General features: G+C 41.4%; 1 protein-coding gene across 1 annotated transcript in view; it reads right to left on the bottom strand.

Moving 5' to 3' along the window:
* The window catches only part of SAMD4A (sterile alpha motif domain containing 4A), a 266,612-nt gene extending 252,282 nt beyond the window's left edge, over nt 1-14,330 (bottom strand). Inside the window, exon 1 of the mRNA XM_007948350.1 lies at nt 14,135-14,330. Within this exon, the coding sequence (XP_007946541.1) occupies nt 14,135-14,330 (196 nt within the window). The remainder of the gene's footprint in view (nt 1-14,134) is intronic.
* Nucleotides 14,331-14,787: the final 457 nt, after the last annotated feature.

Below are 14,787 nucleotides of genomic sequence, written 5' to 3'. Positions count from 1 at the left end.
GTAGGATTGCCCAACCTTCCTTCCGAGGAGTGGCTGGTGGGTTTGAACCGCCAGCCATCTGGTTAGCAGGCAAGTGTCTTAGCCACTATGCTACAAAGGCTTACAAGGTGATAAATAAGAGGGATATTTAAATGGACAGGCTGAAAAGAATTCTTCTAAGCCTAGATTTATAAAAGGTTAGAGTGAGACATATTAAAACTACTATTAAATATTCTTAAGCACTGTTCTTTTCAACACAAACATTTTTCTGTAACTAAGTATTAGAAGAGATCAGCAGCATTAGTGCAATGGCAAAGATTCAACACAGGCTTTCAGATCAGAAATACCTGGGTGACCTCAGCATGCTTCCAACCACTCTGAACATCAATTTCATCATCAGTAATGGGAAGAATATCCATTTTGTCAGATTTATACAGTTTGGAAGCCAGTTATTGAGTACTTATTATGTGCCAGATTCTGTGCTAAGGACATGATCTAATTATTGCAATATATTGCATTTAATTTTCACAACCATGACATCCACTTCTTAGTGTCATTCATCCAATTCATAATTGGAGATTATGTGTGTGTGTGTTTGTGTATGTGTGTGTCTGCACAGTGCCTGATAGACAGAAAGTGCTAATAAATAAGTAAAAAAGAAAGAAAAGCAAAAGTAGATCTTACTGTAACACAGAACATTCTCACTTTCAGAACTCCACGGAGAGAACAAAAAGATTTGGAGATTTAGACTGTAATTATGAGTCACTTTTGCTAATAAATGACTGATACACTCAGGGCTTATTACTGCTCTGTGTGATCCAAAAGAAATAAGATTCAATTCAGTTCATCCCATCTTTTTAAAATGTGTTAGCCCTACTCAGCATGGAAAACTAGCATCACCTCACCTCACTGTGTACTTCAAAAAAGAACTGAAAATCACTTTATAGGAGTAATCCTTAAATAAAAAGCCACAAATCCATGGCTCAAATAGACCAAGAAGTACCAGAGGAATACACTGGAAATAATTTGAAGAAGAGTTTTAAGACCACTCTATTCATTCATTCATTCATTCCCTTGTATTCTCTCTCTCTCCCCTCTTCTAACTATAGTTTTTTGGGGTTTTTTTAATCTTTATTTCTAACAAAAGTCATAGAATTTTAAGGTTAGAAAGGGCTTTAGAGGACATCCAAGAGGTCACACTTTCTTTTCTAAACAAATGCATTCGAAGTCCCTACACATGGAGTGCTTGTTTCAGACTGTTTGCTTCCCCTTGGAAGCAATGATAGCTCTTACCTGATCTCTTAGGGTTGTTGGGTGGAATAGATGAGATAATGCATGCAAATAATTTCATAAACTACCTGAACAGAGTAGGCACTCAATAAATAGGAGTCAGTCTTATTTCAAAATATTGTTCCATGTCCTGCACAATGTTAAATGTGTCTCCATTTCTGGTAAAACCCAGTCCTTGCCTCCTAAAGTAGCTTTTTCCATCATTTGGAAAGCTAAGATGACATAGTGCCTAAGGCACTGGACTGCTAACCAGAAGGCTGACAGTTAAACCCACCAGCCACTCCTCGGAAGGAAGACTAAGCAATCTACTTCCGTAGTGATACCACCTGGGAAACCCAAGGAGGAGTTGCTATGAATCGACTCAATGGTAGTGAGTTTGATTTTTGGTTTTTAATCATTACAAAATTTTTCTATACTTTGAGCTAAATGAATTGCAGCTTTCACCCACTGCTCCTTCACTCAATGCCCTACTTGGTCACAGAATTCAACCCTCTAAGTCCATTTAACTTAATTTGAAGTCAACCTGTCATGTAACCAATGACAGTTGTCTTTTCTTCTTCTCCAGGCTAAATATTCCTCCTGGTTTTCACAGACTATATGTTTCAAATGCTCCCACCATCCTCTTTCCTCTGGCCACATCCCAACATGTCGAGCTCCCTCACAGTGTGTACCCCACACTGCAGGGAAATTCCAGATACAGTCTGGCTAACCAAGAGGAATTACTATGCTCCTCATTCTGAATACAATAACTGCACTACAGTCATTAGGAATTTAATAGTTCTGGGGACAACTACATTGTGACATTATTCGTACTGAGTTCTAAGTCTATTAAAGCCCAGGAGTCCCTTTCACAGCTGTGATTGCTGAATCATGCCTCCTCTAACTTTGGTTTAGAGGATGCAAATACAAGAGATTGATTTTTCGTGCTTATGTTATATTTGTTATATTCAAATATTTTGGATGATGATTTGGCCATCAAGCCCTCAGCTATCTCTCCCAGGTTCATTCACAGGTTTGATAAATACACCTTCTCAGTCTAGCTTATACTGCAGTCCTTCCTGGGGCCATCAGCTTTACATGGGTGTACACTGACAGCACCCTACTTAAATTCTACTGGCTCTCTACCTTTCTGCCTTGGGGCTTCCCTGACACTACAGCTGGGACACCTGCAGAAATGACTCAGCACTCGGGCATATACAAACCTAGAAGTGCAAGGGACTTAACATTGAGCAACCTAGACCAAGGGCTGTGTGTGTGTGGGGGGGGGGCAATGGATAAACCTTTGCCTCTTCTATCCCTCTGCCACTTCCAAGGCACATTCCATGTAGTTCCTGAGAAAATCCCCATGGGATTGAGCCCTAGTTGCCCACAGCAGTGACCAGCTTCATAGCAGAGGCTTGTGTTAGCTTTTCCTCCTTCTCCATTTCTACATTCTCAGCTCTCTCTTCCTGTTCCCTGGGATGAGTGCCCAAAATAAACTACTTGCACCCAAGTCCTTGCCAGAGGCTTTGCTTTCTTGGGGACTTCAAGCAAAGCCATACACCAAATGATGTTGAACATGTGCGCCCTAAGGCATAACACTAAGGACCTCCCTTAAGGCTGACAGCCACCAGAATTAGTCCTGTCAGTCTCAGAAGCTACTCTAAAACCACATAACTATCACCCAGTCCTGCTTTCTCCATTTTATTCATTGGGAAATAAGGGGCTTTGTCAGAGGCTGTGCTAGAACATAGATATGGAATGCCGACCAGAATTCCTATCATCTGCCCAGAACACACCAATTGCTCAGTAAATGCTAGCTCCCTTCCCTTTCCACTCCCCCATCAAAAAGGAAGTGACACTAGTTCTCTGTGAATCATTTGTCCCATTCACAGATGATGGTACCTATTTCCTTGTCCAAAAGCTCATAAATCATATTTTAAATAATCTTCTTGTATCTTGAACAAGACTAATGTTAACCTCATAGGTCTCTACAATGCACAAGACCTACTTTGTCACCTTTTTTCCACAAAAGTGAGATAATGTTACTTATCTTGAGGCTTCTGATGTTTCCTCTATTCCTTTTGTTGTTGTTAGGTGAAGGTGAGTCGTCTCTGACTCAAAGCGACACTATGTACAGCTGAACGAAACACTGCCCAGTTCTGTGCCAGCTCCATGACCCCTGCTACACCTGAGCCCATCTGTTGCAGCCACTGCACCAATCCATCTTGTTGAGGGCCTTTCCCTTTTTTGTTGACCCTCCACACTTTACCAAGAATGATATCCATCTCCAGGGTGGTCCCTTCTTACAACATGACCAAAGTTGGTGAGATGAAATCTGGCCATTCTAGCTTCCAAGGAGCATTCCAGCTGCACTTCTTCCGGGATAGATATCTATTCCAGGACAGATGTCTATTCCTTTATGACTATTCAAAAAATCAAAAGTGGTTCATCATTGCCATCGTGCATTTAACTGTTTAAGTCACATATTTGCTGCATATACACAGATAGAAATATATGCAATGAAAGTCAATGTTACATGTGTATTTACGCTGCAAACACTTGAATTCTACCAGCGGATCAGAAGTCGCTTCAGAAATTCCAATGATTGTGCTCGATGGGAGTACACTGGGGAAGTAGGAAGAGATTGCTTCCATCCAATCTCTGGAATTAACATGCCTGCTCTTTCCAGCTCAACTTTACAGTCCACAGCATCAGCAAAAAATGATTCTTTCCTCGAGCCTCATTTTCCATGGGACACTGATCATTAGAATGCCTGGAGATTCCATCAGGGACACATCCAAAAAGCTTGGGAGAAATGCTACAACAGAGCCCACCCCTGCCTTCCTCAAACCGAGACTCGGTGCTGGCAGTGAGAGAAAATTCAGAAGACCAGGGAGTGAATTACTGCAGAAAGCAGAGTGTAGAATGCTCAAATAATTTACTGAGTAATCACACCACAAAAATAAAAGTCATACCTATTTCAATGCTTACATATATTAAGTAAAACTTGAACAGATTTTTAAGCCAATGATCACATCATATGAAACACATCCCAGGGAGATTCTCTAACAAACAGCCAGAAGTACCTGCATAGCTTAATGTGCATGACTAGTTGGCCTGACCATGTAATACCTATCCCAAGCACCCTGTCCTCACCTTCTCTGCTTTCCAAAGATGTTCAGCCACCAGATCTAAGAAAGATTTAATTTGTTCTGCATGTGACGCTACCATAAAACTCTAGAGAGAGATTTTGAAAAGGACCTTTCTCACAGCAGCAATAACAGATGGGCAAAAGACAAATGATCCCCCATCCTGAAACTGGAACCATCTGGGACAGAAACCAGGTCCCAAAGGGTGATAGTTCTACAACATGATTAATGCAAATGATATCACTAAATTATGTATCTGAAAAATGCTGAATTGGCAACTGCTATATTATACATATATTTTATAATTTTTTTAAAATGGGCCCCAAAAGAGGGCTCTAACAGGTTAATGGCATTTGATAAAGGCTGAGATGGTGGCAGTTGGACCGAGGAGAGTCAAATAACCAAGATCCTAATCCCAGATGGGCTGGCCATAGCTATGCTGATGTCTCCAGGCCTGAGAAAATCATAGTGCTTGGCTAGATATTTTCAAACTGTTTTTACCTGGAGAGTTAGGATTGGAAAACAGGGGCAAGCATGGTTCAGAGGGCTATGTCCACTTCCCATAGGTTTTCATTTGGAAACAAAAAAAAAAAAAATTCTGATGCACACATATAAAACTTGAAAGCCAGTGCACTCAATGACCTCTGAAATACCTCCCACCTCTAATAGGCTATGATTTTTCTACTCAAAGTGTGCTTCATGAATCAGCAACATCGACATCACCTGGGAGCTTGTCAGAACTGCAAAGGCTCAGACCCCACCCCAGTTTAACAAGAGTCTCAAGAGATCTGTATGCACTAAATTTTGAGAGTTTGTCTAAGACACTTTTATCTTTTCCATTAAGTGGTGTAGATGTTATGACTTAACACTAGTTGTAATCTGTGTTTCCTAAAAAAAGTATCCTACTAGGAGGAGCCAAGACAACTATTACTGAGTCTCAAAATTTTATGGATACTTAAAAAGGAAGGAAAATATCGGGTGACCAGATATTTGGTTTTCCTACCTTTAAACTGTTAGAAATCAGAGGAGTATTTGGACTGATCCACAGATGCTCGTCTTCTATTCACCAAAAATTTATTCCTGAGAAACAACATACATAATGCCCCCCTTTCTCTAATCTATGCCTGTTGTTGTTGCTTTTGTTGTATTCCATAAAGTTGATTCAACTCATAGAGACCCCATAGGCTGCCCCATAGTGTTTCCTAGGCTGTAATGTATACAGAAGCAGATTTCTAAGTCTTTTTTCCTCCAGTGGCTGGTTGGTTCAAACTGCCAACCTTCAATTAGTAGTCAATTGCTTTAACCATTTCACCACCAATGCACCTCAAAAAAAATCAAACGATGTACTGCATTGGGCAAATTTGCTGCAGAAGATTTCTTTAAAGTGTTAAAGAGCAAAGATGTTACTTTGAGGACTATGGTGCACCTGACCCAAGGCATGGTATTTTCAATCACCTCATATGCATATGAAAGCTGGACAGTGAATATAAGGAAGACCAATGAAGAACAGATGCATTTGAATTATGGTGTTGGCAAAGAATAATGAATATACCATGGACTGCCAGAAGGATGAACAAAATCTGCATTGGAAGTACAGCCAGAATGCTCCTTAGAAGCAAGAATGGTGAAACTTCATCTCACATACGTTGGGCATGCCATCAGGAGGGACCAGTTCCTGGGGACAGACCCTCACTGAGATAGACTGACAGAGTGGCTGCAACAAAGGACTCCAACAGAGCAATGACTGTGAGGATGAAACAGGGCTGGGCCGTGTTTCCTTCTGTTGTACATGGGTCGCTATGAGTAGAACCAGCTCACCGGCTCATAACAACATCCTTCAATGGTCCAGGAAGCCTGTCTCTTCTATGACACAGGCATGGAATCTCACTATATTTGTAGTTTCCTTAAATAGAACTACAAAAGCCAGAAGTCCCATGATCCCCAAAGCATATGTTTCAAGTGACACATTCAAATTTACTTCTTTTTTTTCCCTTTGGTACCACTATTTTTTTTTTTTTTCATTTTTATTGTGGTGAAAACATACACAAGACATTCGTCAACATAATAACTTCTACATTTACTTCTTATATTCAGCTTCTCACCCTACCCAACCCACCCTATTCTCACACATTCATTCAACACTCATGTTGTTCTCTAATCAGAACCATGCCATTTAGCAATTGTTCATGATCTGATTATATATAAAAAACATACATTTTACCTCCACAACTAGAATGTCAGCCCCTTGAAAGTAATCACTACAGCTACTTCACTTCCTGAACCAGTATCCAGCTCTCTGCTGAGTATTTGGTGAATAAATATGCGCAAAGTAATTTGGACCCATGGTTTCTTACTGAATGAATACTTTCTGCTAGGTAACATTTAATTATCTACTATGTAAAAGAAACCACTGAATTATTTTTTCCTCCTATTAAATTAAGACAAAGAAAATTGTATTAAAATGTTGAAAAGAGACAGGGGTAGGAAGGGGAAGACAAAACCCTAGAATCAGCTTGTGGGTCTCAAGGAGATACAAGCTCCTACGTAAGCAGGCTAGTTCCTCTGAACTCCAAGCTGGCTTCAGAGTAAGATCCAAGCCTTGATCACCAGCTAATCAAGAAGGAAAGCTCCCAAAATTCTACTTACTTTGGGAGAATCCTGCCTCAGGTGGCTTCTATGGAAGTAAAATATAGCTCAGAGAAGACGTCTCATTCTGCATCTTAATCTATGTGACTCAAATGAGCATAGTAAGGACTTGGAAGAAAGATTAGGTGATAAAAAAGGAAGTAACAGGCTAAAATCTCAAAGTAGTGATTATGTTAAAAAAAAAAAATCAAAATTTTATGAGCAGTGCCCCTTTCCTAGCAAATGAGTTTCATGAGGCACTTCATCCATGGATGAAAACCTCCAGATTCTTCCTCTGGCCACAGAGCTATGTTTTCCTTCCTCACTGGGATACTCAACTCTCTTTAGCAGTACATTTCTACAGGATAGACTGGGGAGTTTTCAGTTACTTTGCAGTGTTTTAGACCTCATTTCACCCTCGATTGTTTATTTAAACAAAAACAAACCAATTTGACTGCTGTTAAGTTTGTCAGCCTCATAATTGTTTGGGTGGGGGTCTATTTATACCCCATACTCAGTTGCTGAAGGCCTTCAGCACCCAAGCTAAACAACCAAATCCAAATTATGTACAACAAAGACTACAAAAGTGTAGGATCTACTACAATTTACAATCAGTAAATTCCCTGGTCATCTCAGACCAGCCCAAAGAAAATTACAACTCCCTAAGTGAAAAGGGGGAGCTCTGGTAGCATAGTGCCTGAGGCACTTGACTACTAACCAGAAGTCTAGCGGTTCAAACCCACCAGCCACTCCTCGGAAGGAAGGTTGGGCAATCTACTTCCGTAGTGATACTGCCTTGGAAACCCAAGGAGGGGTCACTATGAGTCGGGTACAACTCGATGGCACGCAACAACAACAACAACAAAGTGAAAAGGGTTTATATATAAAGCCTGTATACATTTCACTCAACGAAATGATTTCTTCTTTTCACACTCAGTAACTGAAGAAAAAAAGTGTTGACCAGTTATTTGGGAAAACTGGGTCAGTGCTGCATTATTTTAGGCTCCAAAATGATAGGCAGTACAACAACAATGTTCAAATGTAGAAGGTAGAGCCAACTAGACTCATATCTTTTTAAGGTGCCAAGCTATCCTCCATCTTTTCTGGACAATCCTTTAAATAAAAAGATTTCCTATCATTCAGGAAAATATTATTGACTTAAATTCCATATTAATTAGAGATAAATTTAATCCTGAGGGATAGAACAGTCTTCACTGAATTATAACAAATAGCTTCTGTACAATTATGAAGTTTTATTATCTCAATGATACAGATGAGAAAACAAAGGCTCATAAATGAGCTCAGTCTGATGGATTCTAAAGTCCATATTGTTATGCTCTGCCATCTATGTCCTCCGGGCTATAAATAAACAGTCGCCTGGGCAATCTTTCCTTTACCTCTACATCAACCCTCCTTCTCCCCCATCCATCAATGCTGAAGCAACCAAGCTGCATTAAGCCGATGATGCCACCAGTGGCCAAAACAGAGGCTGTCTGATTCAAACTTGGCTCCTCAAAGGATAGGCAGATTAACTTTCTCAAAAGTGCGCACACACACACACACACCTTTCATGTTTTAACTTCTTTCTTCATTGATCTTGACACCCCCTTACCTAGAACTGCAAAAGTCTAAACGCCTTAGTAGGCAAAGTCTTGCACACATATCTCTCCTGGTTTAACTTCCGCTTCTTAGAGCTCAGCATTCTATGCTCTTCTAGTCTCTCATCTCACCATGTCCTGCCCACAACTATGCCCTTCCCCTTCTTTACAATCCTTCTCATACATCAAACCAAAACTTATTCATCCTTCAAGAATCAACTCCAACATCCGTCCTCCTCAGTGATGATGTCTTCCCTGGCTCTCCCAAGCAATTATCTGTGAGGTTCACAGTGCTCCCAGAACCCTCTACCCCATTTTTATTACCATGTCTATGTGTTAGCACCTATGACACTGTATTAGTCCTTTATTCAACACTGAGTGTCTATCGTAAGGGTGCCTGGATGATTAAGTTACCTTTGTATTTTTATCACTAGGCCAAGAAAACAGTAGACAGTCAGAAAATGTTTGTTGAATGAATTGATTCATACATGAATAAAAGAACTACAAACATTACCCAGTATCATCAAGACAATCTCTCTATACTTCTGCTTCCTTTTTATGGCGTTTGAGTTGTGAAAAAGCAAATCAGACACAAACAAACAAACAAATAAATAAATAAATATCAGTGAACCAGCATCTTCTTTACAAACTACTGGGTAAACCACCATTCCAGATCATCCTTTCTCTTGTATTTAATTGTAAATATAGCAATAATTTGTTTGTCATTTATTTACTACAATCACACACAGTTCCCCTACAAAATATGCTTTGTTTTGTGCTTAAAAAGTCTTTGTGCATTAACTTGCGAATGAAACTCCATTTTTTACTTTTCCACTGGAAAATGTATTTCAAGCACAAATGACCAAACATCATAAATACAGGTATACCTTGGAGCTGGGAGCTCTGGTAGCATAGTGCCTAAGGCACTTGACTGCTAACCAGTAGGCTGGTGGTTCAAACCCACCAGCCACTCCTCGGAAGGAAGGTTGGGCAATCCTACTTCCGTAGTGATACTGCCTCGGAAACCCAAGGAGGGGTCGCTATGAGTCGGGGCCGACTCGACGGCAAATAACAACAACAACAACCTTGGAGCTACTGTGGGTTCGGTTCCAGATCATCTCAAGTAAGAGACTATAGCAGTACAGTGAGTCACACAAATATTTTGGTTTCACAGTGCATATAAAAGTTATGTCTACATTATATTGTAGCCTATTAAGTATGCAATAGCTTTCTGAAAAGTTTGAAATACTGTGAGAATTACCAAAATGTGACACAGAGATATGAAGTGACCACATGCTGTTGGAAAAATAGTGCCAAGAGACTTGCGTGACACAGGGCTGTCACAAACTTTCATTTGTAAAAAACACAATAAAGTGAGGTATGCCTGTAAACAGTGCCAAACCAAACTCAATGCCATTGGGTCGATTCCAACTCATAACAACCCTACAGGACAGGGTAGAACTGGCCCCCACAGTGTTTCCAAGACCATAAATCTTTATGGAAGCAGACTGCCACATCTTTTTCCTGAAGAATGCTGGTGGGTAGGAACTGTAGACCTTTCAGTTAGCAGCCAAGTGTTTTAACCACTGCACCACCAGGGCTCCTTAAACAATGCTACATAACCTATTTTTCTTTTGGGAACTACAGGTAAAGTCAGTTGATTCTTTTTTTTTTTTTTGCCATTTATAAGTACTAAATAACCTGTTAGTTCCCGAATCTCATTTATCCACAAACTGAGACTAGCCAGAAGTCTCAATGTTAACTTGGGCTGGTGGCTGAAAGACACTTATCTAAGATTATAACTGTCCTGAAAGCAAATCTCTACTTAGAGGGCTGATCGTCACCAACACCCACTGGCCAAATCTAGAGTGAGTGAATGAATGAATGAATGAATGAAATCCACAGGGACTAGTTCAATCATTTTCTTTGCATCCCAGATGACCAGGAACCTGAGGCAAAGGATGAACTAGTGAATCACTAGATGTTCAATATAGCCTAATCTAACAGAATAAAAAGTTAGTATCAAAATACAACCCACAGATCTCAAATAAACCATATTTAATGGGCAGGATATCTCTCTATAAAGCCAGTCCTGGAGAAAACAGAGCCTAGTTTACAGTATCACTAATTATTTTTTCTTTATTATACAGAGATCAAGGCTCAGATACGAATTTGGTTCCCATTTACTCAGTGTTAAAGTCTCTACAACAGTAGAACATGTGTGTTTGTTTAAATGATATAAAGTGAGTGACACATGATGATTTTGGTATAGGATACTTCAGCCATCCAATGAATGAGTCATTCACTGAGTGGAGTTTTCTGAATGGGTCAAAGCCACAAACCAAAACAGCCTTAGGGTTAATTACTTTGGATGTAAATACTTCCAAAATATATTGCCTATGTCCCTGCCTTCTTAAAAAGTGTACTTTAAAATGTATCTTTTCTTCACCCAAATCACAATAAAAAAAATAATAATAATAAACAAAACAATAAATAAATAAATAAATAAATAAAATGTATCTTTCTTACACAGAAGGTAGATTACTGGTTATCAGGGGCTGAGGGAAGATAAAATGGAGAGTTACTGTTTAATAGATACAGAGTTTCTGTTTGAGGTGATGAAAAAGTTTTAGAAATACAGATGATGGTTGCACACATACACAACTCTCTTTTTTGATAGTTTGCTGTCATTATTATAAATAGTGATTATTGGTTTATATTATTACAGAATAATACATGCAGGGTTCATTGAGGGTTCCTAATATTCCCAAGTCCTCATAGTTCCCCCGTCCCAATTCTTATGTTTAAAGTTATAGGTTTTTTAATATCTTTTCTAATTGTCAGGCTGCCAGAGTCTCTTTTCGTGGCTAGTTACAGCAGTCCCTTACTCCATTCTAAATGTGTTCCTCCTAATATGCTATGGGTTATTTGTCATATTAAAAAAATAAAAAGTTAGTATTGTATCTAAAACAAGAGTAAGTATATTCTCAGAGAAGTTCTGAGGATTCCCTTAGACTCTATGCCAAGTATTCTGGTTACTAAGCAGGCTTTTCTGTCCCCTTTCTGATTTATGGCTGGTTTTCAAACATGGCAAGAGCAGCAATCCAGACTCAGGGACACCCTGACACACCTCGCTGCTCTTTATGATCCCCACACTCCAAAGTAAACCAAACCATCAAACGAGCTCACTAATGAATTTCTGCCCAGCCCATCCAACAAAACAAGTATAAAAACTTGCAAGCAGATAAAATGTCTAGATTGAAAGATGAACCCAGAAACTGGAAAATGATCCCTATTCTTACATCTCATTGCTGTCTAGTAGATCCTGACTCTAGTAGGGCAGAGAGAACTGCCCCCACAGGGTCTCTAAGGTTTTAAATCTTTATAGAAGCAGAATGCCACATCTTTGTCTTGCAGAGTGGCTGGTAGGTTCAAACCTCTGACCTCTTGGTTTGCGATTGAGTACTTAACCACTGTGCCACCATAGTTCCTTTATCTTTACTTACTGGTTTTACATTTTATATTGTCTATATCATTTAGCAGCACAACCAGGTAGCTAACTTACACAAATAAGTATTGTTTTAAAAACTTTTTTGGGGAGAAAAATTACCAAGTGATTTTTAAAAATTCCAAAGTTCAAACTTTTGGTTTCTAAAATCACAACATTTTAAAAACTAAGTAGTAACTTCTTCTTTAAATAATATTACACTAAGTACCTTCTTTTTAATGTTGTTCACTTAATTGCTTTACTTACTAGCCTGATTATTGATATATTGGCCAAAGTCCTTTCACTTAATCAAAGAGAAAAAAAAACAGTGCTCTAACACTTAACCAACCTAGAGATTAACTATCACTATTTTAAACATTCCCTACTAGCACTGAAGTCAAGCATCCAACATAAATTACTGTACTTAAATCCTTTGCAAACTATAAAATGCAAACAAAAAAATAAATAAATAAATAAACACCAAACCCACTGCAGCCAAGTCTCTTCTCAAAAGTTTATATAACCTTGTTTGTTGAATATGAGAAAACCAAGCCAAGCAGGTGAACCAGGCTACCAGAGAAGCTACCCTGTGACATTAAGGACAGAAGCAAAGAGAGTAGACCATCAGTTATCCTAGTTATGCTTCCACACCCTTATGAAGGAGGCTGGCCCTTCAGCTATTTATAAATGTGGAACTGAGCTGAAGGGGGCCTGCCGCTGCCGCACTTGTGAGGCACTTGTGAGTCCCCAGAAGGGCGGTGAGGCTTGGTTCCCAGTGGGGCCTGTGGAATCGCCCTTAGTATGGACCCTCCATACTAGGCAGCACAACGTCCTCTGGGTACAGTCCTGTCTGGTCAGGATGAGTCCTGAGAGGACTTCCAGCGTCACTTCCAACCTCTGATTCTATATATGGAAACACCCCATTCCAGCCTTTTCAGCATCAGGAGCACCACACTAGCCAGAAGGCTGCTGCCCAGAAGGCACTCACTTTAGTGGCTCCAAGGCCCCGCTGCCCTGGACTGGACCTTGTCATCATATGGCAGAGCAGACCTCTGCTGTGTCTTGCAGGCTCTCAGCTCTAACACGGAACAGCTGGCAAAGGACCCTGCATTCTTTTCTCCGAGTAAACACTGGGGGCTCTGTTCACCCTCCTGCCGCAGCGTGGCCTAACGAATTTCCCCCACCCAAATCACAACCAACAGATCCTCATCCGCTCTACAACACTCCTTCCCCCCAAGATAGCGTTTCAGTCTGTCACCACCTATGTCAGCAAATAGCATATTCACTCTCTCTACTAGTTCAGGTGTCTGGAAATACTACCCGGGTAATAAGGAACAATTCTGTTATATTCAGTAAAGTTTCCCAACACAAAAACATTAAGGACCCCAATTCAGGCCTACTCTTTCTACAAGCCCCTCTCTCTAAATTCAACATGGATAATGTTATGATGATAAATGTAACCACATAATATACATACTGCAGATGTCATTGTAATAGTCTGTAGCGTCACCTATATATTATTCTAAGACAGAGCTCTAAGACCGGGATATCCATGGGGACACATGGATAATAAAATTGGATTTTCTTGTATTCCTCAACACACCCTTATCTAAGCTTGGCTTCTGAAGGGCAGTCCCGGGATTCTTCATGTGTTGTTGAAATCCAGCGAGCCACGATGCCCAAAAGAAGAAGGGGGGAAAAAAGCCCAGAAAATCCAGACTCTACGTGACCTGACTTACTTATTTCCCAGGAAACTGCATGAGAGAAAAATCAATCATTCATGCTACCGTAGCTACCACACGGAACGGAATGAAGGAGTTCACAGTGGGCAAAACACCAAAGCCACCAGCGGAGGTAAGCAGGCGGCGGGGATGGGGAAGAGGGTGTGGAAGGATGCCAAGGGCCCCCGGGGCCCGCGCCGTCCGGGTTCCTGCGAAGCTGGGGACTGCGGCCGGGGGCGGGGCCCGGGCCCTGGGCCGGGAAGCGGTTGGCAGGCGGGGGGGGCAGGACGGCCGCGCACTTACCCGGGCTGTTGGCCTCGCCTTCGAGGACGTGCAGCTCCGCGCAGTCAGCCAGCGAGTGCTCCAGGCACAGCTGCAGAAAGCGGGCCTGGGTCTGGCTCACGCGCTTGAGCAGCGACAGCAGCGCAACAGTCTGCTCGCACTCGTTCCAGCCCTTAAACCAGCCCGCCAGCACCCCGACCTGGTCGCGAAACATCATGGTTAGGGGGCCGCCCTCGGTCTAAAGAGCCCCTTCGGCACCTCAGCCCGCCCCGCCCGCCCCAAAGTTTGGCGGAGCCGCAGCCCCGCGGCCGCTGGAGACGCGTTCTTGTTCCAAGGTGGCTCTGGTGCCCGGACGCTGCAGGTACTACCTCAGCTTACTGCCTCTCTCGTCTGGTTTCTGTTACGTTCCGGAGGTTCTGGCTAATTTCTCCAGAGACGATGACAGACAGTAGCACGGCAATGATTCTTTAAAAATAATAACGATTTTTTTAAAAATCCCCACAAGGCACACAACTGGACGCAGAATGCTCTCTTTTTCCCCCTTCTCACAGCCTCGGGATGGTGATTTCCGGCGTCCCGGGGTCTCCTGGTTGGGCTGGAACTCGGACCCTTCACACCCGCATTCCCGAGCGGCGATCACCACTGAAAGGAGAGAAAGGGATGCAGTGAGACGT

The sequence above is a fragment of the Orycteropus afer genome, unplaced genomic scaffold (genome assembly GCF_000298275.1).
Source record: "Orycteropus afer afer isolate SDZICR_OR568_19922 unplaced genomic scaffold, OryAfe1.0 scaffold00214, whole genome shotgun sequence".
Classification (NCBI taxonomy): domain Eukaryota; kingdom Metazoa; phylum Chordata; class Mammalia; order Tubulidentata; family Orycteropodidae; genus Orycteropus; species Orycteropus afer.
Note: the sequence above shows the minus strand (reverse complement) of the source record. Positions and strands in the feature narration are given on the sequence as shown.